At 50.9% G+C, this 26,524-nt stretch overlaps 3 protein-coding genes across 13 annotated transcripts; 1 reads left to right on the forward strand and 2 right to left on the reverse strand.

Moving 5' to 3' along the window:
* On the reverse strand, positions 1-4,640 carry Hapln2 (hyaluronan and proteoglycan link protein 2). 3 transcript variants are annotated; one of them, XM_042279280.2, is made up of 7 exons: positions 4,499-4,640; positions 3,967-4,239; positions 1,970-2,110; positions 1,396-1,749; positions 1,152-1,268; positions 834-1,016; positions 1-459 (listed from the first exon to the last, which is right to left on the reverse strand). In XM_042279280.2, exons 3-7 carry the CDS (start codon positions 2,055-2,057, stop codon positions 176-178), a joined length of 1,026 nt encoding a protein of 341 aa, XP_042135214.1. In that variant the 5' UTR covers positions 2,058-2,110; positions 3,967-4,239; positions 4,499-4,640; the 3' UTR covers positions 1-175. The 3 variants fall into 3 exon arrangements, with proteins under 3 accessions (XP_042135214.1, XP_076430506.1, XP_076430507.1); XM_076574391.1 differs by having other exon boundaries at positions 3,967-4,306; positions 4,499-4,625; XM_076574392.1 differs by having other exon boundaries at positions 3,967-4,023; positions 4,499-4,602.
* Positions 4,641-15,516: 10,876 nt separating this feature from the next.
* On the forward strand, positions 15,517-23,862 carry Gpatch4 (G-patch domain containing 4). 6 transcript variants are annotated; one of them, XM_076574395.1, is made up of 9 exons: positions 15,530-15,631; positions 15,727-15,862; positions 18,577-18,713; positions 19,121-19,194; positions 19,292-19,384; positions 19,476-19,562; positions 22,172-22,263; positions 22,504-22,554; positions 22,751-23,862. In XM_076574395.1, the coding sequence occupies exons 3-9, from the start codon at positions 18,635-18,637 to the stop codon at positions 23,496-23,498; spliced, it is 1,224 nt and encodes a 407-aa protein (XP_076430510.1). In that variant the 5' UTR covers positions 15,530-15,631; positions 15,727-15,862; positions 18,577-18,634; the 3' UTR covers positions 23,499-23,862. The 6 variants fall into 6 exon arrangements, with proteins under 6 accessions (XP_006976463.1, XP_076430510.1, XP_076430509.1 ...); XM_076574396.1 differs by lacking the exon at positions 15,727-15,862 and having other exon boundaries at positions 15,539-15,631; positions 18,526-18,713; positions 22,751-23,184; positions 23,230-23,862; XM_006976401.4 differs by lacking the exon at positions 15,727-15,862 and having other exon boundaries at positions 15,517-15,631.
* Positions 23,863-24,271: 409 nt separating this feature from the next.
* On the reverse strand, positions 24,272-26,524 carry Naxe (NAD(P)HX epimerase). Of its 4 annotated transcripts, XM_076574400.1 has the most exons (7): positions 26,315-26,516; positions 26,117-26,225; positions 25,901-26,011; positions 25,703-25,816; positions 24,885-25,083; positions 24,696-24,714; positions 24,419-24,527 (listed from the first exon to the last, which is right to left on the reverse strand). In XM_076574400.1, coding segments are annotated over exons 1-6 (735 nt in total). In that variant the 5' UTR covers positions 26,515-26,516; the 3' UTR covers positions 24,419-24,527; positions 24,696-24,712. The 4 variants fall into 4 exon arrangements, with proteins under 4 accessions (XP_076430513.1, XP_076430516.1, XP_076430514.1 ...); XM_076574398.1 differs by lacking the exon at positions 24,696-24,714 and having other exon boundaries at positions 24,272-24,527; positions 24,936-25,083; positions 26,315-26,524; XM_076574401.1 differs by lacking the exons at positions 24,696-24,714; positions 24,885-25,083 and having other exon boundaries at positions 24,272-24,527; positions 26,315-26,517.

Below are 26,524 nucleotides of genomic sequence, written 5' to 3' on the forward strand. Positions count from 1 at the left end.
TTATCGAACAGAGAAGGTGCCATGTTATTTTATTGGTCAGTTAATGCCCGGGACGCCCCTCTGCCCGGGAGCCCGGTGAGCTGAGCTGGGCTGGGCAGGCAGGTGTGGGGCTCAGTCCTCGTCTGCCGAGAGGGGACCCGCCACTCCGTCACGTGCGTGGCAGGACAGTGCGCTCCTACTTCTCGGTGTAGCAGTAGGTCCCGTAGGCCGCCTGCTGGGGCCGGGGGAAGCCGAAGCTGCGCACCCCGGGGTCAGGGAGACCCCCGCAGCGCGGCCGCGGCGTGGTGATGGGGAAGCGAACGCTGCCGTCCGCCAGCCAGCCTCCGTCGCACCGATCCAGCCCTGAGAACTTCCAGGCGGCGTAGAGGTGCCCGACCTTGGCTACTACAGCTCCGCGCCGCCGGCAAGCCGCATGGGCTTCAGACAGCGTCAGCCGCCCGGGCACGAAGAACACCTGGCCTGGGAAGGTGAGCGGGTGACCGATCGCCCCAAGCAGCCGGTCTGGGAAGGGGACGCGACCGCGAAGCCCCGGAAATGGCCGGACTGTGCTGGCGGGAGTCCGGAGGACAGCTGTCCCTGACATCAGACCCCGCCCACATCCTGCCTCTCCCCTGGTCCTGTAGCACTAGGCCCCGCCCCAGACCCGCCCCCGCCCTTCAGGCCCCGCCCACGATCCTGGGCGCAGACGGGCGCAGGCCGGGTCTACAGGTCCTGCTCCTGCCAGGTCCTTGCACTCGGCCGGGTCAAGTCCTTCCTCCTGGCCCTGGCCCAACCCTGCCCTTCCTCCAGGCGGGGTGCCCAGGCCGGGCACCGCCTGCCCGCGGTTGGCTCACCTGCCAGCGCCGAGGTGAAGCAGAAGGCGTCGTAGCGGTCGCGGCTGCGGTCGCGGGGCCCGTAGCTGCGGATGCCTGGCCGCCCTTGACCGCCACACGGGGCGCGCGCGTTGAGCACCGGGTAGCGCACCGAGCCCTCGAGCAGCCAGCCGGCGTTGCACCAGTCCAGCCCCTCGGTCCACGCTGGCGGAGGAGGGGCCGGAGAGGACGGGGGTCACCGGCGCAAGCCAGACTCGAGCTCCCCCCTCCTCCGCCGCTGCCAGCTTGCGGGGACCGGTGTGCACCCCGGGGTCACCAGTCAGGGGATCCGGCGCTCACCCTGGTACAGTTGGCCGTAAGTGGCTAGGCGTCCGTCCTGCTCCTCGCACGCCTGCTTCGCCTCGAAGTAATTGAACTGGTAGCGGCCGCGGCTGGGTTGGTACGGAAACACCACACCTGGGAGCGGGGAGAGCTTGGGCAGGACAGCTGGGTGCCGGGGGGAGCGCCAGCAGGGGAGACCCCAGTAGAGGCGAGGTGGCCGGGCACAGCTAGTGAACAGCGGTGCGGGAACCACATAGCTCACCCTCCAGGCGCAGGGTCAGCGCCACGCTCTCGTCCTCGATGCCATTGATGAGCTCGCAGCGGTACCGGCCCTCGTCCTCCAGGCGCACGTTCTTGATGACCAGGGTGGCGTCCAGCCGATGCCCCCTCCGCATGCTGGCGCGCCCTCCCAGGGGCCCATAGCCCCGGGCGTGCAGTCCGTTGGTGATGAGGATTAGCGTTTCCCGGAGCTCCCCGGGCTCCACTTTGCTCCAGCGCACCTTGTAGCTGGGAGGCGAGGTGCCCAGGACGCAGGGCAGTGTGGCCGTGGCCCCACGACGAGAGTGAATGACCTCGTGGATGGGGGGCAGGAGGTAGTGGGGACCCGGATGGGGGGCTGAGCAGAGGGGCCACAGTGGCAGGCCTCTTATCCTCCCTGCCCCAAGTGCCCGCTCAGACCTGGTCCCCGGAAGCTTTCCTCGGGCTCACTGGCACCACCCTCGCCTCTCCGCACGGATTCTCCCTCCCTAGGTCCTTTCAGCAGCTGCTCTTCCTAGCCCTCCATCCCTTGACCCCCTCCCCCAGTGTCCAGGTTGGGGGCTGGGCTAGGGTCTTACCCGAGTTCCCCAGGGCTTGGTGAAGGATGGTGAACGCCCAGGGGAGAAGGAAGCAGCAGAGTGCAGAGAGAGGGGTCCGACGCGGCATGATGGTGTCAGCAAGCGCCGTTGGTGGTCACAAATGGTGGACACTCCTTAGTACTGAAGGAAAAAATGGGGGCGGGGCGGGGGGGAATGAGGATCAGCTTCCTGCTGGGTAATATGGAGGCATTTTTGCAGCTGGGAGGCGAGAGGCTAGTGACAGGTTATCTCAGCCAGCAAGTCCCACCTCAGCACTGCTCCCGGGTCCCCTCATTGTCTGTATTGACCGCATCACTTTCTATCCCAAAGCCAAAGTAAATAGGATTTCTCCTGCTTGAAAGCGTGGCTCTCACTCACGCTGCCGATGAAGTTGAACCTTCGTCACAGTTTCCAAGGCTCCAGGCTCCAGGCTCCCCTTGCAGGGAGTCAATGTCTCCCCTATCCCAGCCTGGCTCTGCACTGGAGTCCAGACACAATGAACTTAAGAGACATCAGAATTGGGCCTTAGGTCTGGACAACCTTCCCTCATCCTCCAATCTGTCTCACTGTGGATATGAAGTCTGCTGGACTGGACAAGGAACTTTTTCCTCATGCCCTCATTGCTGGCTAAACTAACTGGACTTGAAAGCACTGTACATGCACTGGCAGGCTGTGTCCCCAGGATTTTCTAGAAGTTACAGTGCATAACATTGTAAAGTTATGAAAACAGATTCAAGTGCAGCTGTCCGTCTGGGCCGTGGATTCTCCTCCTTTTTTTTTTTTTTTTTTTTTTTTTTGTTGTTGTTGTTGTTGTTGTAGTTTCTATTCTTATCACTTGGAACTTTTTTTTTTTAAACAAATGGTGGACCGATGACCCTTGACTTGTTTTTATTCTCTTTTCAAATTGTGCTCTTCCATGTGTTAATTGCATAACCTTAACCAAGTGTCTTGATTAGGAAGGTGCTAATTGGAGCATCCTACCTGGCTAGTCCCATTGTCAACCTGAGTGGCTTTAGAATTACCTAGTAGACTCTGGAGCAAACCTCTGGGCATGACTGTGAGGATCTAGCCAGAGAGGATTAACCGAGGAGGAGGCCGACTCTGAGTGTGGGCAACAGTACCCGGCGGGCAGGAGCACCAGACAGAATAGAAGGAAAAAAACCTGTGAGCCAAAATTAGTCTTTCCTAAAGCTGCTTCTGTTGCATATTTTGGTCGTGGCAACATTAAGCATAACCAACACACTACACTTAGCAGTTGCAAGAATTAGGTGAATTAGTCATGGATGTGTAAACCACTTAGAACGGCGTCTGACGTGGAACAAGCGCTGTATAGTACAGAGTAGGGCCAAGCTGGATGTGCACTGCGATGAACTAACACTAAACAGTTATGGGAAGCAGGGATGGGAACACCAGGTTAGGGTAAAGAAAGGCCTCAAAGAGTGTCTGAAGCACTGGGCTCCGAAGACCAGTTTGTAGCTGGAGAAACAGGTAGTTACACTAAGATGGCTCAGAGCTTGGGAGCACTGGCTGTTCTTCCAGAGGTCCTGAGTTCAATTCCCAGCAACCACATGGTGGCTCACAACCATCTGTAATGAGATCCGGTGCCCTCTTCTGGCCTGCAGGTGTATATGCAGACAGAACACTGTATACATAATAAATCTTAAAAATAAATAAAATGCAATAAAATGTTTTTAAAATAATGGACCAAGAGTGGTCCAGGATAGCTACCATCGGCATATTTAAAGTGCAATCTGATCAAGGCACTTCACTCTATACTTGTGTGTTCATGCCTTTGGAGATCCAGGGAGGCAATGATAAAGGCCACAGGTGCTGCCACAGAGCTGTGAAAGAATTTGCCTGGGTTTGATTCCAGACCTGACCAGCTTGAGCTCTTAGCCACTGATCTAGAGTTCTGTGGTTAAGAGAAGCACACACATACCATTTCCATACCCCTTGCAGAAAGAAACCAACACAGTAGCCTGCAGCCTGGTGCCTACCTGAAAAGATGACCTCTCCTCAGAGACAAAGAGACCGGTGCTTAGAAGCTTCCTGTCCTGGTGAAGGAAGAAGTTCCAGTGGAGGTGCTGTTGAGGATCCTGGGGGTCCAAAGCACCCTAAGGCCTCAGAGCTTGGGTGCCTGGTCAATGTTCTGGCTCCTTTGACACTTTTCCAGGAAGGCCTGTTTCCTGTGCTCAAAGAAGCCAGGTGTTGAGACCTGTTCTCCAGCTCACGCTAAGCCAGCCATGATTGGATCGGTGGCACTTGATGTCCTGGGGCCAGGGCAAGACACAGGGTTGGGATGACAGAGGACAGAGTAAAGCAAGTGACCCGGATCACCTAGAAGAGAGCAGAGGGCAGGCCCTGCTACTTCTCCTGTTCTTAGACCAGGGGTGGGACAGACCAACTGCTAGTATGAGGGTTTGGGCCGGGCGGGATGGGAACGCGCCCTAAGTGTGAATCCAGCCCTGTATTTCCATATGGACCTCATCCAAAAAACAAAATTGCCCCTCCCCCCACCAAAGCCCTCACCTGTACCCTCGGTGTCAGGCTACATATGGCCTTTTGGAAGAGGCTCTCAAGGTAGGAATCAGACTTCCAGGATGTCCGGATGCTTCAGGACCCTGACCCTTTCTGTCTGTCTGTCCTTTTCTTTTCTGTCCCCACCCACTGGAAACACAATTTCCCATTGTCTCTGTCTTTCCCCCATTGTTGGACAACAGGGCCCTTTTATTCATCCCTCGGGCAATCGCGTGGAAATGTCAACAGCTGGGGATGTGGGATGCAGGACCGGCTGGCACAACGCACCGGAAAAGGGCCTGGGTGGGTGAAATCGGCTCCGAGCAGAAACTGACATCCAAGGGGAAGAGTACAGGGGAAGGCTGAAATGGGCACCCTCAGTACTCCAGACTCGGGAATTATAGAGTATGTGTGATGCTGGGGAACCACCTCATTCAGGCGGGCGCGGGGATGGGGGCGGGTGGGGGCGGGGGAACGGGACGGGACGGGAGGAACAGCTAGGATTACTGTTGGAGAGGTAGAAATCACATGAAAATTCTCTGTCCCTGGGAACGGACATGCAACTCCTAGCAAGGAGGAACTGTGGAAGCTCTCTCTCTAGTGTTTTCATTTCATTGTATTATTTTAGATGTGTGAGTGTCGCTTTTGGAGGTGTGGTGGTGCACGGCTGTGCTCCCGCGGAGCCTGCAGTACTCTAAAAGGCCAGAAGAGGGCATCAGATACACGGGAATGAAGTTACGGACTGTGTGCGGCCGCCACACTTGGGTGCTGAGAATGAAACCTTTGCAAGAGCAACAGGTTCTCCTAACCAGTGGGGCAGCGCTTCAGCTCCTCAGGAAGCTCCCTAAAACAGAGGTCATCTGATCGGCCCTTTCTCCTTCCTTCAGGAGGGCTGGTGAGACGCTCGGCAGGGAAAAGCACTAGCCACACAAACCTGGCAACCTGAATTCAATCAGCGGAACCCACAGCAGAAAGAGAAAACTGACCTCCCAAAGGTTGTCCTCTGACCCCCACACCCAGATTCAACCTGCAGCCCCTCACACACAGTAATGCAATAAAGATGTGAAATTCTGAAGAGGTAGAGTGTCTTGGTTCACATCTCTAATGCAAGCACTTGAAATGCTGAGGCAGGAGAATTGCCATGAGTTTGAGACCAGCTTGGGCTACAGAGTAAAATCTTTCTCAAAAACAAATAAAAATAGGACCAGATGCCGGGCGGTGGTGGCGCACGCCTTTAATCCCAGCACTCGGGAGGCAGAGCCAGGTGGATCATTGTGAGTTCGAGGCCAGCCTGGGCTACCAAGTGAGTTTCAGGAAAGGCACAAAGCTACACAGAGAAACCCTGTCTCGAAAAAAACCAAAAAAAAAAAAAAAAAAATAGGGCCAGAGAGAGGGCTAGAGAGGTTAAGATCACTGGCTGCTCTTCCAGAGGACCTGGGTTCTATTCCCAGCACCCACATGGCAGCTCAGAACCGTAACTCCAGTCCCAGGGGATCTGACACCCTCTTCTGGCCACTGTAGGCACCAGGCACACATATGATGCACGGACAGGACACACATGCAGACAAACACTCACACATATGAAATAATAAGATAACAAGAAATTTCCGAAGAGGAAGATCTTTAATCTCTTGGGTGGGAATTTACTTCCTCTACAGTCTCCCCGGCCTTTCCTCCTGCTGAAGTCCACTCCCATAGACAGAATTACAGTTCACATACAGACACACAAAGCTGAGGTGTACACCTGGTGTGGTTTTCACCCGTGTATACCATGTAAACAGGTGCCCCATCAACAATTCAGATTAAGACTAAGATTTTGGCTTCTCTCAGTGCAGAGGACCTGCCCCAAGACATTTATTTGGAAGCCTTTGAAGTTTCAAATTGCTTCTCCTCCTCCTTTTTTCTTTTTCAAGGTTTTATTATTTTTAGCTGGGAGTGGTAGTGTATGTCTTTAATTTCAGCACTCAAGGCAGAAGCAGTCGGTTCTCCTGGAGCTCGAAGCCAATCTGCTCTACACAGTAAGTTCCAGAACCCTGTCTCAGAATAAAAATAAAAGATGTTTTATTATTTAGTCATGCATGTGTCTGTGTATAGGTAAGTGCAGGTGAGCTCCTGAGGCGGCCAGAAGTCAGGTCCTCTGGGGCTAGAGTTACAAGCAGTTGTGAGCTCCCGGATGTGGGTGTTGGGAACTGAACTCAAGTTCTCTGAATGAGCAGCTCAGGCTCCCAGCTGAGCCATCTTTCTAGTCCCTTCGGATTGCTTCTTAGCCATCTTTTTCTCTGCTGGTCAAACTACACCTGGTAGTTTCAAGAGCTTAGCGTCCTTTTAGAACAGGGGCCCAGACACTGAAGAGACGAGAAAGCCGACGCTGCCCACCAAAGCTGAGTTATGACTAAACTTTCTGCCTTTTTGGTGTTTGGTGTTTGAGACAGGATCTGATTACGTAACCTTGCCTGGCCTGGATCTCACTCTGTAGCCCAGGCTGGCCTTGACCTCACAGAGATCCGCCTGCCTCTGCCTCCTGTGTGCTGGGTTTAAAGGCGTGCGCCACCACCGCCAGCCACCCCACCCCACCCCTCTTAACTGTGGGTGGGTGTTTCACTTGCTTGCATGTGCGCACCACATGCATGTCTGCTGCCTGCTCAGGTCAGTGGAGGGCGTCAGACCCCTGGAACTGGAGTTACAGACAGTGGTGAGCCTCCATGTGGGTGCTGGGAATCAAACCCAGGTCCTCTGGAAGAGCAGCCAGTGCTCTGGACCATGGAGCCATCTCTCCAGCCCTCCAATTTTTCTGCTAACCCTTCTGCTCCTCTCTTGATCTCCCTAAGCCTGATGAGCCCCCCAGAATGGTCCTTGGGAAGATCTGACAAGAGGCCCAGTGGGTTAAACTCCTCAGGGCCAGGTCCTTTTCTAAGCCACCCCACCCTCCACCCCGTCCTGCTGCTCAACCCTTCACCCCTCCTGGGACCTACCCCTCACCCCACCCCCCAGTGAGGGGACAAACTAGCCCTGCTGTCTCAGAGTTCAGGGCAGCCCGGTCCTGTGCATCTGACTGGCTTCCTCCCAAGGCAAACAGGAGAGGAATTGAGTCTAGAGCATGGGAGATGCTCCTCCTCCCGGGAGCAGGCTGGCTCCTCTCCAGCTGTGCCCCGAGTTTCTCCAGCATGGAAGGTCTGAGCTTGGGCCCTCAGACCTTCTACAGCTGCAGAAGGAGGCCTCTGAGGAAAGAACACCCGGTGAGCCGCTGGGTTGTGTGTTCAAGGCTCCTTTCAGCTCTGTTCTCTGGACCCTGTGAAGAGGAAGCAGGCAAGCGCTCCGGTTTGAGTTAGCATCTCTTCCCAGGTCTAGCGGCTTCCCCGAGAGGCTTGGCCTCAGGCCTCCTCCACTCCCTGTCTACAGCTCCCAACTTGGTGGCCGTGGTCAAGTCAGGCTTGGTCCCAGTTTACCCCCAGGTGGTCACACGAATTGCTGGAGAGGCTGGCAGGATGCTTCTGTAGGGGTTTGAGAGAGGGGTGGGTGTGACTGGCAGGGCTCCCCTCCTCTTCAGGGACCGTCACTCAGTTGCATCCAGGGTCCTCTCAAGGTGGCAGGATCTCACCACACTAAGGGGTGGACCTGAGAATGAGCCCTGAGGACATCACACTTCCACTCTTAAAAGCCCTAGGCGGGCCGGGCGGTGGTGGCGCACGCCTTTAATCCCAGCACTCGGGAGGCAGAGCCAGGCGGATCTCCGTGAGTTCGAGGCCAGCCTGGGCTACCAAGTGAGCTCCAGGAAAGGCGCAAAGCTACGCAGAGAAACCCTGTCTCGAAAAACCAAAAAAAAAAAAAAAAGCCCTAGGCGGGTTAAAGCGTGGGTTCAAATAGGAAAAAGAGAAGGGGGGGTGGGGAATGGGGGGAGGGACGGACACCATGATGGAGAGATTTGAGACCAGTAGTCTGCAGCAGTGACACCTCCTCAGGTGGAAAGAAGGAGGGAAGGAAGGGAGAGAAGGCGAAAGACAGCACAGCCAGCCAGGCCTCAGGCTCCCTTTGCAGACTCCGTTTGCAGTCTACGCAGAAGCTACTGCGCCTCCTCTGCTGCCCTGCCGGCCTAGGAGTCCTGGCTGGGGTCCAGCAACCTGCTCTCCACTCCGACCCCTTGAGCAGGAGTCCCCCAATACCCGCCCAGAACCTGGAACCGGAAGGAGGCCGTGGGAGGAAAGAGCTCCCTGACAGGGGCGCCTTTCTGACATCATGCCCTCACCCCAAATGAGCAAAGGCCCGAGAAGCCCAGGAGCTCTTCTCCAGGGCTGTTGAAGATTTAATGACTGAATTTTGTTCCTGAACAATCATGTCCCCCACCATCTGATTGCAACAGTCCACTGCTGTGTTAAAGTGGGCCCTTAAAGCAAATTTTTGCCCAACTGCCCCTGTAGATAATTTAAGATCTTGACTCCTTGTTCTGTTAGACTACTGTTGTGTGACATTTTGTTTGTGTTCTGACAAATAAAGCTTGCCTGGAGATCAGAGAGCAGAGCTAGCCACTAGTTAACCATAGAAGCTGGGCGGTGGTGGCCCACACCTTTAATCCCAGCACTTGGGAAGTGGAGACAGGAAGTAATAAGGCGGGGTGGAGACAGGACCTCGGTCCTTTTGGTTGGAGGATCCAGAGAGGCGAGAGGTCACTAGTGGCTGCTCCTCTGTTTCTTGATCTTTCAGGTTATCACTCCGATATCTGACCCCTGGTTTCTATTGGTAAGATTAATTCGATTTACGCTTCAGAGCACCTTGTTTTCCTGGGCCTCAAAGCTGGCTCTTTCTGTGGCTTGGCAGGCCTTCTCCTCCAAATCCTCCTAGTGCAGGCTCCGGCGTGGCTGGGCTGCAGGCTTGAGGCTGCCCCTGCCTTGCCACCTCAGGCCCCTGCTGGCTTTCCTGTCTGTCAGTGCACGTGGGGCCAGGGGCACATGGGTCAGTCCTACACCCAGAAGTGAGGTCTGCCAGTGTGGTGTCCTCATTCTCGGGCCAGACCGAACGGCTAAAGGAAACAAGCAGACCCCGTTGGTTTTCTCTGTCGCTACATTCTTTGGCAGAGGCAAATCCAGCTCAGCAAGCGGGATGTTTATTTCACAGCTGTGAGGGGTGGACACAGGGGCGATGGCTATTCTTGTCACTTGATTACATGTGGAATTAACTAAAACCCAGACAGCTGAGTACACTTTTGAGAGGCTTTTTGATTGAATCATTTAAAGTGGGAAGACCTGCAATGCTCGTGGGTCAGTAAAGAGCACAGAGATGACCCACGGAGACGGTTTCAGGGAACAGTGTCTGCTTTATTGCACATGAACAACAAGTTATTTAGGGGAAGCCTATAGACCGTGAGCACATTGGTGAGCACATTGCCTCGGATTGGACAGCGAGAGTTCATGTCACCAGGGTCTCTGTGGGAAGAAGCACATAAAGGAGACATGGAGCGTGCAGACTCATCCGCTGGCCAGCTACCGGCTACTCACACCACTTCATAATTCAGTGTTCTGACTTCTGGGAGTACTCAGGAGCATGGCGTGCACGCTTCTTACTTAGAAGCACCATGTGCCAGTAGGCTGACCACCAGGACATGCCTGCACTCTCCTACAAAGACCCATCTGAAATCTGGATCTTCTGAAGTGGGAAGAGCCCTTAAATCTGGGCCACACCTTCTGGTGGCAGCCTATATAAGGACATGGAAGAAGGAAGCTTTTGCTCTCTGCCTGCTTGCTCTTGATTTTGCTTCATTGGTATTAGGACCTATGTAGACTGAAGACCAGCGGAGACATCCAGCCTCGTGGACTGAACAACTACTGGATTCTTGGACTTTACACTGGAGACAGCCATTGTTGGGCTAGCTGGACCACAGCCTGTAAGCCACTCTAATAAATCATATATACGTATGGCAAATAATATAATAAATAATAATATAATAAAAATATATATGTATGACAAATAATATAAACAATAATATGATAAATAATATAAGTATGACAAATAATAATAAATCATATATATGTATGTATACGATTTATTCTATCGGTTTTGTTTCTCTAGAGAATCCTGACTAATGCATTGGGAAAGGGCTACCTGCAAAGAGGGAAGGGGATACTTGGAGTTTATATAGGGGGCTTGGAGAATGGGAAATTAAGGTAGCTGATGGGGTTAAGGTGTAAGCCTGAAGTTTCCTTCAGAAACTGCCTTGGTTGTCAGGATGCAGGTGACAGTGGGTGACTGAGTTAGACAATGGCAGTGGCAGGAGGAGGGAGGGCCTGGAGTGTCAACAAGGCTCTGGTCAGAGTCTGCCAGGAAGAGGGAGGGAGGGGAGGGGTAGAGGTGGGAGAGATGGAGTGGGTCTGTGGAAGTGGGTATAGAGTTGATTCAGGGTGTGGTGGTCTGAATAAGAATGGCCCCTCGCCGGGCATTGGTGGCGCACGCCTTTAATCCCAGCACTTGGGAGGCAGAGGCAGGAGGATCTCTGTGAGTTCGAGGCCAGCCTGGGCTACCAAGTGAGCTCCAGGAAAGGCGCAAAGCTACACAGAGAAACCCTGTCTCGAAAAACCAAAAAAAAAAAAAAAAAAAAAAAAAAAAAAAAAAAAAGAATGGCCCCCATAGGCATATATATTTAGATGCTTAGTCATCAGGGACTGGTACTACATGAGAAGGATTGAGAGGTGTGGCCTTGTTGGAGTAGGTGTGACCTTGTTGGAGGAAGTTGATGGAACAGTGTAACTCCATTTTAGGATTAGAAGCCATCTTGTTACAAGGTCAAAATAAATTCATTGCTGTTTTCTGTAAAAACTTAAATTTGACCATATCTTGACACATTTTTCTGGAATTTGACATCGAATCCTCCACCCTGACCTCCACCCTGAGGAGATTAGACGTTCTGCCAAGCTTCTACATAATCAGAAACTCTTGGAAAGCCCCTAGCCTTGCAGTTTGGGGGCTATAAAAACCCCATTTCTTCTGTGTTTAGGGCTATTATCTCAAGCCCCATTTTTTTTTTTTTTTTGGTTTTTCGAGACAGGGTTTCTCTGTGTAGCTTTGCGCCTCTCCTGGAACTCACTTGGTAGACCAGGCTGGTCTCGAACTCACAGAGATCCGCCTGGCTCTGCCTCCCGAGTGCTGGGATTAAAGGCGTGCGCCACCACCGCCCGGCTTCTCAAGCCCCATTTTAGGGAAATAGCCTGTATGTCAGAATAAAGCTTGCTTAACTTAACCAAAAATTAGGATCAGTGACCTTTACTTTCATTTGATGGGATTAACAAAGTGTGTCATTGGGAGTGGGCTTTGAGGTTTCAAAAGCCCAGGCCAGGCCCCGTGGACCTTCCTTCCTGCAGATCTGGATGTAGAATGCTCAGTTACTTCTCCAGCACCATGTCTGCCTGTGTACCACTGTGCTCCCTGCCATGATGATTGTGGACTGAAACTGTGAGCAAGCCCCAATTAAATGCTTTCTTTTATAAGAGTTGCCGTGGTCATGGTGTGTCTTCACAGTAATAGAAACCCTAAGACAGAAGTTGGTAGCAGGGACCGGGGTATTGTGTGACAGGCCTGACCTGCTGTTGGTTGATGGAATGTGGACTTTGAGACTTTGGGTTAGGAAAGCAGTTGCACACTTTAAGTGGGGCTACATGGGCCATACCAGCAGGGAGACAGTGGGTCTGAAAACAGTGTAGACTGTGACAGCTCAGCTCAAGAGGTTCCAGAGGAGAATATTAGTCAGTGGCCTAGAGACAGCTCTGGTATTTGGTGAAGAATGTGGCTGCTTTCTGCCCTTGTGATAAAAATCTGTCTGAGGCACTTGGCTCAGTCTGGGAGGAAGGGACTGGACCTCCCTGGACTGAGTCTACCAAGTCGATCACAGTCCTCGGGGGAGGACTTGTCCTGGAGGAGATGGGAATGGAGGGTGGGCTGGGGGTAAGGGGAGGGCGTGGGAGGGGGGAGAATAGGGGAACCCATGGCTGATATGTAGAACTGAATGGTATTGTAAAATAAAAAATATATATCACAAAAAAAAAAAAAAAAAAAAAAAATCTGTCTGAGGATAAATTGAAGAGTTTTGACTAATGGCATTGGCAGAGGAGATTTCAAGACAGCTTAGTATTGACTCTGCTGTGTGGTTATTGGTGATCACTTTTATGCAGACCTGTAGCACAGTGACTTCAAGAGTGACAGTGGCTGGTCCATGCTGTTGTACTGAAATGCAGTTATTGAGCTGGCAGAAGCATCCAGGGCTACAGAGAATGGAAGGAAGGAAACAGGAGAAAACACAGGACTGATGTCCAGAACTGTTGGTACTATTATAATTTTTACTGAGCATATAGTTAAGAAAGTAGGGCAGTTTTGTCCTTAGTGGAGGAAAAGAACAGCAAGAAAACCACCCCAGCAATCTTTGACAGGCTTTGTCACAGGCGATAGCAAGACTGATGATTTTTGTCACTGCCCATCACAAGATGCAAGGCCATTGGTTTGGTGGAAGAGCCTGAGACAGTTTTCACTAGCCAGCACAGTTCAGAACCATCTACTGGGTCTTCTCTGTTACAACCTTGTGGAAAACATAAGAAAGGTAACTGGCTGCTAGACTCCTGCATAAGGAACAAACATCCAGAAGCTTTGTAAAGGAAGTCAGCTAAATTCAGCATCTGACAGTTTAAAAGAGAAATACAATCTTCTTGAGTCAGTTTTATAGGACTAGCTAGCAAAGATTCCAAAAACACCACTTGGATATTCTGAATAATTTTCAAAAGCTGTGAGTTTAATGATGGAGCACCTGGCAGCCTCCTTTAATAAGGGACCCTGGGTGGTTAGTGTGAACCCTGGAATTAGGTTGTGGTAATAGGAAGAACTGAAAGCCAGGGTAAAGGGTGTGACCAACTGAGCTAGCATGCCAGTCTGACAGAGCTTCTGGGTGTTTGTTTCTTATGCCGGAGTCTAACTGCTAATTAGTTACCTTATCCTTCTAGGGAACTCTGGTGCACGGTCCAGCCAGTTGTATAATGCATTTCACCTTACTGAACAAGCACACCAGTCAGGTGGTAGGCTTCTGTACAGGGTTCCTTTGTTCACAGCATCCCCATATGTCAGTTTAGGAGACACCGAGGACAGAGTAATTTTGTTTCTCTGTTGTTTGAGACAGAGATGTGAGTGCAGACTCTGAGATCCTCCACTGGGCAAGAGAATCCATCCCCGTCATGAGAGACAATTCATCTTCCTTATAGATGGGGAGGAAGTGTTCATGGCTTTGCCTATACAGCCAGATGTGGTTAGACTTTTGGAAGGTCTGATTTCCCCACGCATCTTTGTCCTGTAATGAGGTTCACATGCAACTTATTCCATCCAGATAGCAAAGTGGGATGGGTGCTCCTAAGGAACAGCCATGCTGAGCTGCCATGTTTCTTCTAGAGGATTCCTAATGAGCATGAGTGGGCGGAACACCCTGAGAAGCCCTGCAGAGGAAGGAACCTGCCCAATTTTAACACAGAACTCCAGTAAACCTGGAACCCCCGATCTCATCCCAGAGACCTGCTTGGAGACTCACTTATATTTTGCTTGTTTCCAAAGGTCTGTGGAGAATAGGGTCATGGAACTTATTTGGGCATTGAAGAATGGGTTTAATCTAGCAGATTGGGGTGAGGGTGCCTGTGATTAATTAATCTTAGTTGACAACTTGGTGTGATCTAGAATCAATGAGCTGGAAGATGGGCCTCTGGGTGTGGCTGTGGGGGGACTGTCTTAATATATATATTCTCCAGTCTCGGTTTTCTTTTGTTGTTGTTGTTTTTTCGAGACAGGGTTTCTCTGTGTAGCTTTGCACCTTTCTTGGAACTCACTCTGTAGCCAGGCTGGCCTCGAACTCACAGAGATCGCCTGCCTCTGCCTCCCGAGTGCTGAGATTAAATAAAGGTGTGCGCCACCACCGCCCGGCCAGTCTCGGTTCCTAACTGTGGGTGCAATGTGAGCAGCTGCGTCACGCTCCTGCTGACTTCACTTACCACCGCGATGTATTTCACCCTTTGCAACTGGAACTGTGAGTCAAAATAACCTGTATCAGTCAGGGTTCTCTAGAGAAACAGACTGATGGAATGAATATATAAATGAGTGTGTGTGTGTGTGTGTGTGTGTGTGTGTGTGTGTGTGTGTGTGTGTGTTAAAGTTGCTTACAGGCTGTGGTCTGACTATTCCAACAATGGCCGTCTCCTGATGGAAAGTCCAAGAATCCATTAGTGGTTTTGTCCATGAGGCTGGACATCTCAGCTGCTCTTCAGTGTATGCCAGAGAAGTAGGCACCAATGCCAGTGAAGGAATGAACTTTCCAGTAAGCGTGGGAGCAAGCAGGAGGGCAAGAGCTTTCTTCTTCCACGTCCCTTATGTAACTGGCTCCAGAAGGAAGGTCCAGCATAAGGTGGGTCTTCCCCTTTAAATCCCACCTCAGATGATCCAATCAAGGAAAATCCATCACAGGTGTACCAGCAGCTTGGGTTTCACTTAATTCTAGATGGTCAAGTTGACAACCAAGAATAGCCACCACTCCCTCCAAGCTGTCTCTGTAAATGAATTCCATTCGTATTTAACATGACTACAAACATAGTTCTGAGCATATTAAAGAATTTGATCCTTTATAAGGTAACTGACCATTAACTTTTGTCTTAATCATCTTCAGGAATTATCATAGGATTAGAATTTTATGTTACAATTTTTGAGCTATTTTAGTGTGGTGATATTTTGTTTGTGTTCTGACAAATAAAGCTTGCCTGAAGATCAGAATGTGGAGCTAGCCATTAGTCCCGGGACTCTCGATTGAGCCAGGTTTGCGGGTGTATGGGAAGCTCTAGGAACCATCGACTTGGCAAATCTTAAGATGAGACAGAGGGGTCCTCCCCTGAGCCTCTAAGACCTAAGGAGGGTGCTTCCGAAACGGAGGTTAGAATCGAGCCTCGCTTCCAGCGACTGAGAGAGGAGGAAGCTTACACTCAGCCAGGAACCTAGTTTCCGTAGCAACCATCCGGGAGCGTTGCCTCTGTCTCGGCATCTCTATGGTTTCCGCATCCTAGAAGGACCGAAGCGCACTTCCGGGAAGATGGAGACACCCAAGTCTGATGTGACACGTGCTTTCACGGAGAGGACCGCGGACTGAAGGTAAGGGCTTTGTTTTCCTCAGGGGCGGGAGCAAAGGCGAGGATCCGCCAGTAGTTCCACGCTGCTGACTGCGGCTGTGGGGCTTGGATTTATAGCAGGAGGAGAAGGCGGCGGCGGCCAGCCCTGGAGCCAGCTGCAAACGGCAAACGGGCCGGAGTGGAGACAGCGCCGCAGAGTGTGCTTGCAGCCTTCACACATCTGGCTGCGGCTGCCCACGCCTGCCCTTTGCAAGTGCGTTGAAAGCGATTTCTACTGTGTCACTCAGTTCCACCCCGAAACGCTGAACGCATTCTTGTTGTAATTGTCAAGGGCTGGGAAATAAAACTTGTTTCCGGCTTCTGGGGAGTGTGGTTTTGAATTACTGTGTGGAGGAATAGGATGTGGGAGATCTTACAGAGAGCACAGCAAGCTGTAAGAGCCCTTTCTCCAGCTTATTCCTTGGGAGACTTGGACAGCCTGTGCCTGGATGTCACCTGTCACCTTCTGTTGGGTAGAAATTCTGCTCATCATTCTTAAACCTAATATATAATATTTTAGAAGCTCCAGATTTACTCCAGTAGTCCTTAGTGAGTTTTGACAGTTTTCCGTAGTCAGGATGGAGGCATACAGCATTGTTCCCAGCACTTGGTAGGCAAGCAGATCTCTGTGAGTTTGAGGCCAATCTGGTCTACATAGAGAGTTTCAGGCTAATGAGGGATACATAGTCTCAAAACAAAAACAAAAAGCAGTGGTCTCCTATGCCCATAACAAATGATCTTAGCACAGATTGATACTGGTAGTCTGTGTTTTCGGTGTGATGTGCCATCTTAACTGTTTTGGAGGCAATTTAGTGTACAAGTTGAATATTTGCCATTCTTTAGCATACAAGTTGGGTCCAAAAGGAAGTATGTGTAAGTTATTGTAAAGAAATGCAGTTACTTCAAGTCATTCAATTTGGGCTTGTGTTCAAATTGCCTAAATAGTTCTCTAGACAAGAAACCCAGGTCCTTTTTTCTTTACTTGTCGGATGAGGATACTACCTATTGGACAGGACTATCTATGAAGTATAATGAGGTGGTTTGATATAATAAATGAGGTGATAGTGTGTGACACCCTGTTGTAGAATATTATTTTAAGGTGTGTTACTTTTGTTTATGCTGCATTTGTTTAACTCTGTGAAGCTGTGTTACTGTGCCTGTCTAAAACACCTGATGGTCTAACAAAGATCTGAACAGCCAATAATAGTGAGGCAGGAGAAAGTATAGTCAGGGCTGGCAGGCAGAGAGAATATATAGAAGGAGAAATCTGGGAGGAAAGAAAGAAGTAGCCGGAGAAAGAGGAGGACTCCAGGGAGATACCCAGCTACACAGCAAGCCATGAAGTAAGAGTAAGATTTACAGAAGTAAGAGAACAGGAAAAGCCCGGAAGATAATTTAAGAAAAGCTGGCAAAAAACAAGCCAAGCTAAGGCTGGGCATTTATAAGTAAGAATAAGCCTCTGTGTGTGATTTATTTGGGAGCTGGGTGGCAGGCCCCCCCAAAAGAGTAAAAAAACAAACAACAAGAATACTCATCTTTGTTTCTTTAGTGTTCAGTTAGCATCCCCTTCCTAAGATGGACAGTTTAAAGGGAAGCTTTTGAAAGTGAACTTCACCGGTAATGTGTAAACGGAGGGTTTTCTCTGTCATGCTCCATTCCACAGCTGCTTACAAATAATCACTCAGAGGCTTAATATTATTTATAAATGCTTGGCCATTAGCTCAGGCTTGTTACTAATTCTTACACTTAAATTAACCCATAATTCTTATCTGTGTTTAGCCTTGTGGCTTGTTACCTTTTCTTAGTAGGGCATTCTCATCTTGCTTCCTCTGTGTCTGGCTGTGTCTGTGTCTGACTCCACCCTCCTTCCTCCCATCCTCAGTTTGGCTTTCCAGCCCAGCCTTATTCTGTCTAGCTATAGACCAAAACAACTGTATGACCAACCAAAGAGAGAATCACATATTCGCAGTGTACAGAAGGACATCCCACAGCAGTGATGTGGGAGGGAGGTTGGTTCCCACACCAAGACAGTACGAATGCTGGAGCATAGGTGTAGATGATAGACTCTCTTAAGTAATAGTTGCTAGCTCAAGTTACCAAATACCACATATCCTTTTCTACATGGTAATGTATTTGGGGAGATCGTACAGATGCTGCAGACAGGCTTCCTGGTTTAAGTTCTCCATGTTAGCCGGGCGGTGGTGGTGCACGCCTCTAGTCCCAGCACTCGGGAGGCAGAGGCAAGTGGATCTCTGTGAGTTTGAGGCCAGCCTGGGCTACCAAGTGAGTTCCAGGAAAGGCGCAAAACTGCACAGAGAAACCCTGTCTCGAAAAACCAAAAAAAAAAAAAAAAAAAAAAAAAGTTCTCCATGTCAGTTGTGTGACCTCTAGCAAGCTACTCATGATAGCTTACATTTTAATGTGTGTGTGTGCTCACGCGTGCGCATGAGTATGAAGGTCTGAAGACAGCCCATGGAAGTCAGTTCTCTCCTACTAAGTACGTCTCTAGGATCATGGGTTTGGCACAGGTCATGGGTTTGGCAGGAAGCACCTTTACACTCAGCTCTCTCTCTAGCCATAACTTCCTATACTTTAGGAGCCAAGGCCAGTGAACGGTGCTGGGGATTGAACCCAGGGCCTCATGAGGCTAGGCAAGCATTCTGCCTACTAAGATAGCCATAGACCCACACTTACCTCCCTTTTCTTTTTCACTCACTTAGGATCTCATATAGCACAGACTGGCTTCAACCTTTCTATACAGTTGTGGATGATAGGAACTTCTGATCCTCTTGCCTCCATGTTCCAAATGCTAGGATTACACGTGTGTGCTCCACGATGCTGGGGGTTGAAACCTGGGGCTTTATGTGTATTACACAGGCACTCTCTTGTCTAAGGTGCATCTCCAGGACTTCCTTTCCTTATTCAAAGGATGATGCCACATCTTCTTCCCTGGTGAGAACCTGAGGACAGAGTCTCTCCGACCACCATGAGTGTCACCCCAGAGGTCAAGAGTCGTGGGATGAAGTTTGCTGAAAAGCAGCTGCTAAAATATGGATGGACTCAAGGTGTTCTAGGGCCTCTTCCATATCCTCCCAATCCCCTCTTTTCCTCTGCCCTATGTCAGTTCAACCAGCGGAGAAACTAAAGAGAAAGCTTTAGAAGCATGAATTTTCTGCTCTATCTGGAAAAGGGAAGAATGGGTAAAATCCTCATTCTTGGGTAATGGGGGACAATGGGGGTAAGAGGGACAAGTAGTTGGGCAGACTGGAGGAGGCAGTCAGGAGGAAATGTAACAAAAAGGACCATTCTGGGTCAGACTTGTGGAGCAGTACGAGAAAGAATAGAGTGAGGTAGACTTCTGAAAGGTACATGGTCTACCCAGTGATCACTGAAAGAAATGGCAGTTAGCCCAGGAAGACTTGGTGAGGGCTCAGGGCAGGCTACAAAATAAATCACTCCCTGTCCTCTACAGGCAAGGGCCTGGGCCGGAGAGAGAATGGCATCACTCAGGCCCTCAAGGTGACACTGAAGCAAGATACCCATGGGGTAAGCCTGGGAAGTGATCAGCATGAATGGGACAGGGCACCCATGAGGGCCAGTGGGCGGTGCTCAGCTGTGACTTTCATTTATTATTTACCTGAAGGTAGGACACGACCCTGCCAAGGAGTTTACAAACCACTGGTGGAGTGATCTCTTCAACAAGACTGCAGCCAGCTTGGTAGTGGACTCAGGGAAGGTATGAGCTTCTCATCAGGTAGATTGATGAGTCGGTGTATGTCTGGGATAGGGCAGGGAGGTTCAGCTTTCTCACTCATGCTTTCCAACAGGATGGAGTGCAGATAAGGCGCCTTTCCAAGGAGACCACCCAGCGTAACCACCCCAAGCCCAATTTGCTGTATCAGAAGTTTGTGAAGGTACCAGAGTGAGAGATCCAGCTCTTTATTGCTTCCTTATTTCCCCAGGTCCTGATCAATTGCCTTGTGTGCTCAACTAATTCTCAGGATATCCTAGCACATGGAGATCCTGTGTCCAACTGTGCTGTGCTTAAACTAAGGCCCATGCCCCCATCCTGAATTGAGATGTGAAGGTCCCAGGGACCCTGCCATCTGCTGGGGCGGCAGCACTGAACAGTGGCGGGAGGCCATCACTTAATTAGGAGCTGCTGGAGTGAGATGTGTTGGTGTCTAATTCAAAAAGGTTTAGAAGCCAGAAGAGTCCTGAGAGGTTACCTCGTCTGTCTTTACATATGTGAACCAAAGGGTGAAAACGGGCCACTAAAGAACCCACAGCTGGCTAGGAAAGGAAAAAGAATAGAACCCAGGCTTTCCAGCTTCTTCCACTCCAGTACAGAAAGCCAGCACTTAGTGAGCGCAGGTTCTGTGCCTGGGGCTTTCCAAGTTACCTAGCAACCCTTCCCGGTTCCTCCATTTGTTGGCATCTACTCTTTTAGTTCAGGCAGTCCTTGCCTCGTTCAGGAACTCTTTGCCTCTGCTCTCATTCCCCACCATAGTCAGCTGACCTACAAAACAGCCATTTTCTTCTTCTCTCTGAAACCAATTGTATCATGATCCTTTTTTGTTGTTGTTTTGTTTTTCGAGATGGATTCTCTGTGTAGCCCTGGCTGTCCTGGAATTCACTCTGTAAACCAGGCTGGCCTCAAATCAGAGATCCACCTGCCTCTGCCTCCCAAGTGCTGGGATTAAAGATGTGCAATACTAGTGTCTGGCTCCACCCATTTCTAATGAGATTGGCTTCCATGGCCCTTTAAGCTTCTTGTCTCACTTCTACCTCTTCTCTCTGGGACAGAAGCAGGTCACTTTCTTCTCCTTCAAGAAGCTGTGTTCTGGGCTGGAGAGATGGCTCAGAGGTTAAGGGCACTGACTGCTTTTCCAGAGGTCCTGAGTTCAATTCCCAGCAACCACATGGTGGCTCACAACCATCTGTAATGAGATCTGGTGCCCTCTTCCAGAGTGCAGGCATCATGCAAGCAGAACACTGTATCTGTAATAAATAAATAAATCTTTTTTTTTTTTTTTTTTTTTGGTTTTTCGAGACAGGGTTTCTCTGCGTAGCTTTGCGCCTTTTCCTGGAGCTCACTTGGTAGCCCAGGCTGGCCTCGAACTCACAGAGATCCGCCTGGCTCTGCCTCCCGAGTGCTGGGATTAAAGGCGTGCGCCACCACTGCCCGGCACAAATAAATAAATCTTACAAAAAAAAAAAAAAAAAGGCTGTGCTTTCCCACCTGCCCTTTCTTGTTGCTAGAGTTTTCCTGCCTTGCCCACAGTCAGGACAAATCTTTGTCACCCGCCAGTCCCACAGCTGCTCAGACCCAACCAAGTAAACACAGAGACTTATATTGCATACAAACTGTATGGCCGTGGCAGGCTTTTTGCTAGCTGTTCTTATAGCTTAAATTAATCCATTTCCATAAATCTATACCTTGCCACGTGGCTAGTGGCTTACCGGTGTCTTCACATGCTGCTGGTCATGGCGGCAGCTGGCAGTGTCTCTCTGCCTCAGCCTTCCGCTTCCCAGAATTCTCCTCTCTCCTTGTCCCACCTACTTCCTGCCTAGCCACTGGCCAATCAGTATTTTATTTAATGACCAATCAGAGCATTTTGACATACAGACCATCCCACAGCACTTTCTCTCTGCCCTTTACCTGCCAACCATTTCTTGACTTTCAGATTGAGATTATACATAAGCACCTTCTAGAAATCACTCCCAAATCCTGGCCTGAGTTATCTGTTGGAAAGGTAACATTCATCCTAACTGCCCATGTACTTACATCTAGACTGGACCCATCTCATTCTTCTTGTGTGTGTGTGTGTACACATGTTCACATATATGGTACACATGTGTGCAGATGCTCATGCATGTGTATGCATATAGAGGCCAGAGGTTGACATTAGGTACCTTTCTTGATCTCCACCTTATATACTGAACTAGGGTCTCTCACTTGAATCCACTTGCCGACTTGTCTAGTTTAGCTACCTAGCTAGCCTGCTTCCCCCTCCACCTCTTGCATGCTAGGATAACAGGTGGGCAGCCATGCCTGCCCAGCATTTCTGTGGTGCTGGAGATCTGCACTGAGGTCCACAAGCTTGCACAAGTGTTGTTACCAGCTCAGCTGTCTCCCCCCCTGGCCATTTCACTGTCTGTCCTTCTCCTGTCTCCTGAGTTCTGTACATCTAGTTAAACAGACACTGGGACTAGGAGTGCTGCCTCTATTGTCAGTTACTGGCACCCGCTCCACTAAGAAAACTTAACTCGGAACCCTTTTCCCCGCTTGTTCTACAATCAGCCAGCTGTGAGCCAGAGAAGCCCTGGCTCTCCACTCCCTATACCTGGCCCATCTCCTGCCCAAACTGAACCATGCAGGCTGCATGGCTGGGCGGGAACAGTGGTGGAGGCTGTCAGATTCGTGCCTTGGGCAGTGAGTTCCGAGGGGCTTCTGAAAGGGAGGAGAGGTGGCAGCGGGGTTGGGTTGGCTTTGTCCATCTCCATGATCCTCTTCCTCCAGACAGCCACACTAACCTCAGGCGAAGAGAAGCCGGACAGAGACTCAGAGAACAGCAGTGATGATGACGACCGTGAGCCCACGCCTCCAAAGATGTGAGACTTGATTCTGAAGTGAGGGCATGTGGGAGGAGATGCCTTGGGCTCTTCAGAGAATGAACAAGGAAATCTAATGCCTGACTGGGCTCTTCAGAGGGGGTTGTAGAATTAATTAGATTCTTAGAACTTCAGACAGTGCCAGGTTGTGAACAAGAAATAGTGAAGATGTACATTTTTTAGACAGAAAAAACAATCAAGCCTTTTCATCACCTTGTGACTTGTCATCTGCCCTTACAGTCTGACCGATGAGATGCTACTCAAAGCTTGTGAGGGGCGAACTGCACACAAGTAAGTTGTGGTGGCTTTCTGGGTCTCCCATCTTCTCTGCCTGTGCGTTAGAACACCGGTGCCACCTCCCACTTGTTTTCAATATTCCAGGGGAATAACCCTGTTGGTGACACATTTGGGTTGAAGCCAGGCAGCTCCCCTCCCTCTGTTCCCAACTTGCTATGAAATACCCGTACTGATTTGACCCATCTCTTAGGGCTGCTCGGGCTGGAATCACAATGAAGGCTAAGCTTGCTCGCCTGGAGGCCCAAGAGCAGGCCTTCCTGGCTCGGCTCAAAGGCGCAAAGGATGTGGGAACCCCTCAACCACAGACTGACAGGGAGCCCTCCAAAAACAAGGAAAAGAAGAGGAAGCAGAAGGAGGAGGAAGAGGCTGCAACAACTGAAAAGAATGTAGCTGAGGAGCTTCTAGAACACACTGACCAGAGCGTTAGGAAAAGCAAGAAGAAGAAAAGGAGGCGGAAAGATGAGAGAGAGGGAAAGGCTGGAGGAAGTGGGGAGGAAGAGGCTGAAGGAGCAAGTGGGCCTGCAGAACTGAGCACAGAGCAATCGGATCAGTCTCCCAGGAAAAGGAAGAAAAAGAGGAGGCAGCACCCGGAAGAGGGGAAGATGGAAGTCTGTGATAAAGGAGGCCGAGATGTGCGAGGCAGGCCAAAGGCAGCGGACAGTGGAGCAGGCACACACCCATGGAGAAGCAGCAAGAAGCCATGGCAGTGTGGGGAGGACTTGGACACCCAAGACGAAGAAGGGAAGGATGGCCTAACAGGAGGAGAGAGAAAGGTCAGACGAGGCAAGAAGAAAAGACAGCGGTGTCGTGAGGAGGTGGTCTTGGATGTAAGCAGTAAGGATGATGATGGCAGGACTTGGGAGGTTGAGGATGAAGTCGAGAGAAGCCAGCCACACCCAAAGGAGAGAGCCAAAAAGAAGAAGCGGAAGAGGGACTGAAGGCCTGCAGTGTAGCTCTGCTGACTCCTTTTCAGGGTTGGCCTGGGTTTGGGCAGGGTTTCTCCATCCCCTCTGCAAGTGGCTCAGGAGCACCGGTCTGCTGAGGAGAGCAAAGCATTCAGTGCTGGCTGAGGGGGTGGACGTCCCCTGTACAACTGCCTGTCCAAAAAATATAAACCCTGCTGTGCCTAGCAGAGGAGTGTTCATTTGAAGAAGTGTCTGCTAAGTCTGAAAGTGTAGACTTATGTGAAAAGACTTTTTTTTTTTTTTTGAGACAGGATTTCTCTAATATAGCTCTAAGTTATACAGAGATCCACCTGCCTGTACCTCAAGAGTGCTGGAATAAAAGGCCTGTATTACCATACCCTGCATAATGTCTTCATTTTAAAATACTGTGAAGATCGAGAAAAACATACATTTAGATGTGTGGTCTGGGTTAGCCAGACTGCCTGTTTCTAATCATGATTAGATGAGAGCTTGGGCTATAGGTCATTCCCAGTTGACAATATTTCTAGCTTGAGAAGGTCTAAACACAACTTAGCCTTTGAAGACTTTTGAAGAAGTTCTTTCTGTTAGCCCTTTGAGGTCTTGCTACAATGCTAAGCTGAGTTTGTTTGGAGGTACCATCTACCTCTCTGTGTCTCTATCACAAATAAGGAAGCATCATTCCTGGGTAAAGGCTATCACACCTGATGTAGCGATGGAGTTATTTCCTATTGCTTACAAATGCCTGGTCTGTTTCCCCACTGATAATTAAGGCCAGAAAATTCCAGTTTGCAGAGAGAAGGTACCAAGTCTTTATTAGAAACCTGCCTGCCCACCTCCCTTACTGTAGACGGTAGACACACTCTGTGTCAGGGTAGGCTGGCAGATTCAGCTGGTACTTCTTTTCTAGAGCAGGTGGTACAAAACGACCCCCCAGGTAATGATATCGTCCAGTAAACTGGGCTGCAGACTTCTTGGGTGCTGTCAGTGAGATGAGTAAGTCTGGTTGGATTCCTCCCGGGTTTCCCTTCTCTACATCCCATCCTGAAGAGAGAAAGTAGTGTGAGGAAGTACAGAAGGCCTAGTCCTAGAGAAGGGGGAAACTCCCAGTCCCAGTACTATCAGGCTCGGGTTTTCCCACAGGGCCAACATGAACCTCGATCCCCGGCCCTAGTGTGGGACATGGAAAGGTCCATTCAGATTATGTTAGACCTGGTCTATACTGTGGATCAAGAATCCAGTCCCGCCGGGCGGTGGTGGCGCACGCCTTTAATCCCAGCACTCGGGAGGCAGAGCCAGGCGGATCTCTGTGAGTTCGAGGCCAGCCTGGGCTACCAAGTGAGTTCCAGGAAAGGCGCAAAGCTACACAGAGAAACCCTGTCTCGAAAAACCAAAAAAAAAAAGAATCCAGTCCCCTGGGTTCCAGTCCCCCGACCATCTGGGTCCCGGCACCTGAGGGAATGTCGATGCTAGCAATGGGCACGGTAAGTCCACTCAGGACGCTCAGAATGCTGTGGAATGGCTCCCGAACATCACCCTTGAAGCTGAAGCCAAAGATGGCATCCACCACCAGCTCATACAGCTCATCAACCATCATGGGCTGTGGGAGGGGCAGGAAGAATGTCAGGAGCTGCTGTTACCTAGGGAGAGCTGTCCCTGCACCCACAGACCACAGGGGCATGGATATAACTGCTTCCTAAGGTAAAGAGTAAGGTCATTCCTGTTCTGAGTGCCTGCCTGCCCACCTTCCTGCCGCTGGGGAGAAAGGGACTGACATGGTAGAGGAGCCTGAGACTGGAAGCCAGAAGGGACCCATTCTGTCTTAGCTTTGCCTTGCTCCAATTCTGTGATTCAGGGCAAACCATCTCTCTGCAGGTCGGTATCTTCATCTACAGAATAAGTTAATTCTCTTTTTAAATTTCAGATTTCCCACCCCCAAATCCGTGCAGCTACAGAAAAGGGTTGGGGGGGTCTCACTGAGGACCAGATGAGTGTTAAATGCATGCTAGGGGAGACAGCTGTCTGCAGAATAGGGGTACCTAGAGCTGCTAGTGTTGGGAAGCCGTGAAGCACTCAATATGGAGGCGCTCCTGTACCACTGCTACTCAGAGAGCAACTTTTATGGCAGGCAGACACTAGGCAGGCTAGCTTGGTCCGAAAACATGAGGGGAAGGTCAGAGGCAGTACTTACTGGGGAGATGAAGGATCAAGCCACCTACCTCTGGGGGCATTTCACTAAGGAAAGGAATGTCCATTTTCTGACACTGAGTCACTAGCCCAGTGAAGAGTGGTTTGTTAGGTCTTTTGGGGTAATAGATAGTTGGCTGGTAACCCTAATTGAAAAGGAAAGCAGCCATTCAGTTTCTGATCCCAAACGCCCCGTACCTTTCCCACGAAGACTCCGCTCATATACTCACAAAAAGTTTGAGGTGTCGCGCGCAGACCAGGCCGTCCCCTCCGTTATTGCCGGGGCCACAGATGACCAAGACGGTGGGGGGGCTCCTGGACATGGACGTGGGGGGATAAGCCTGCAGGCAGAGGCGCAGAGGGTCCGGCCGTCACCGCCGTCGGCTCCACCGCGGGCGGCCCTCCCCGCCCGCTCCCCACGAAGGCTCTGCACTGGGTCCGCCTACCTTGGCGATGGCCGTGGCGCAGCTCAGCCCGGCCAGCTCCATGAGTTGATCCACGCTGAACTGGTACTCGTTAAAGAGCTCCTCGTCCACGGCCCGCGCCTCCTCCTGGCTGAGGGAAGTCCCGGCCTGAGTCCGCCGCCGGGGTGCCGGGGGGCGCGGCCCGCCCCGCCCCGCCCCCGGGGGAGAGCGCGGCCGTACCTCAGGTACTTCACCGGCGTGCTCGCCATGGTCTCCGAGCCCCGGCGCGGCGTCCCCCACCAGGTCGGCCCTGCACGGCACACCCTCGGCCGGCCTGCGAGCCGGGGCAGGCGCGAGCCCGCAACCAGCAGCCCGAGCCCAAGCAGCGCCCGCAGCCCGGACATTCGGCACGCAGAGCGCCGCCCGCCCGCCCGGCGCATGCGCAGGGCC

Source organism: Peromyscus maniculatus, chromosome 6 (genome assembly GCF_049852395.1).
Source record: "Peromyscus maniculatus bairdii isolate BWxNUB_F1_BW_parent chromosome 6, HU_Pman_BW_mat_3.1, whole genome shotgun sequence".
NCBI lineage: Eukaryota > Metazoa > Chordata > Mammalia > Rodentia > Cricetidae > Peromyscus > Peromyscus maniculatus.

Excerpts from the sequence above, each read along its gene's own strand:
- Hapln2 (XM_042279280.2), bottom strand. The coding sequence starts at position 2,057 with ATGCCGCGTCGGACCCCTCTCTCTGCACTCTGCTGCTTCCTTCTCCCC. Across the intron at positions 1,750-1,969 it reads CCAAGCCCTGGGGAACTCGG|CCCCCCATCCGGGTCCCCAC; the intron begins GTAAGACCCTAG and ends CCCTCTGCTCAG. Across the intron at positions 1,017-1,151 it reads TTACGGCCAACTGTACCAGG|CGTGGACCGAGGGGCTGGAC; the intron begins GTGAGCGCCGGA and ends CTCCTCCGCCAG.
- Gpatch4 (XM_006976401.4), top strand. The coding sequence starts at position 18,635 with ATGAGTGTCACCCCAGAGGTCAAGAGTCGTGGGATGAAGTTTGCTGAA. Across the intron at positions 18,714-19,120 it reads AAAATATGGATGGACTCAAG|GCAAGGGCCTGGGCCGGAGA; the intron begins GTGTTCTAGGGC and ends TGTCCTCTACAG. Across the intron at positions 19,563-22,171 it reads TGTATCAGAAGTTTGTGAAG|ACAGCCACACTAACCTCAGG; the intron begins GTACCAGAGTGA and ends CTCTTCCTCCAG.
- Naxe (XM_076574398.1), bottom strand. The coding sequence starts at position 26,514 with ATGCGCCGGGCGGGCGGGCGGCGCTCTGCGTGCCGAATGTCCGGGCTG. Across the intron at positions 26,012-26,116 it reads GCGCCACGGCCATCGCCAAG|GCTTATCCCCCCACGTCCAT; the intron begins GTAGGCGGACCC and ends CTCTGCCTGCAG. Across the intron at positions 25,084-25,702 it reads TTAGTGAAATGCCCCCAGAG|CCCATGATGGTTGATGAGCT; the intron begins GTAGGTGGCTTG and ends CCCCTCCCACAG.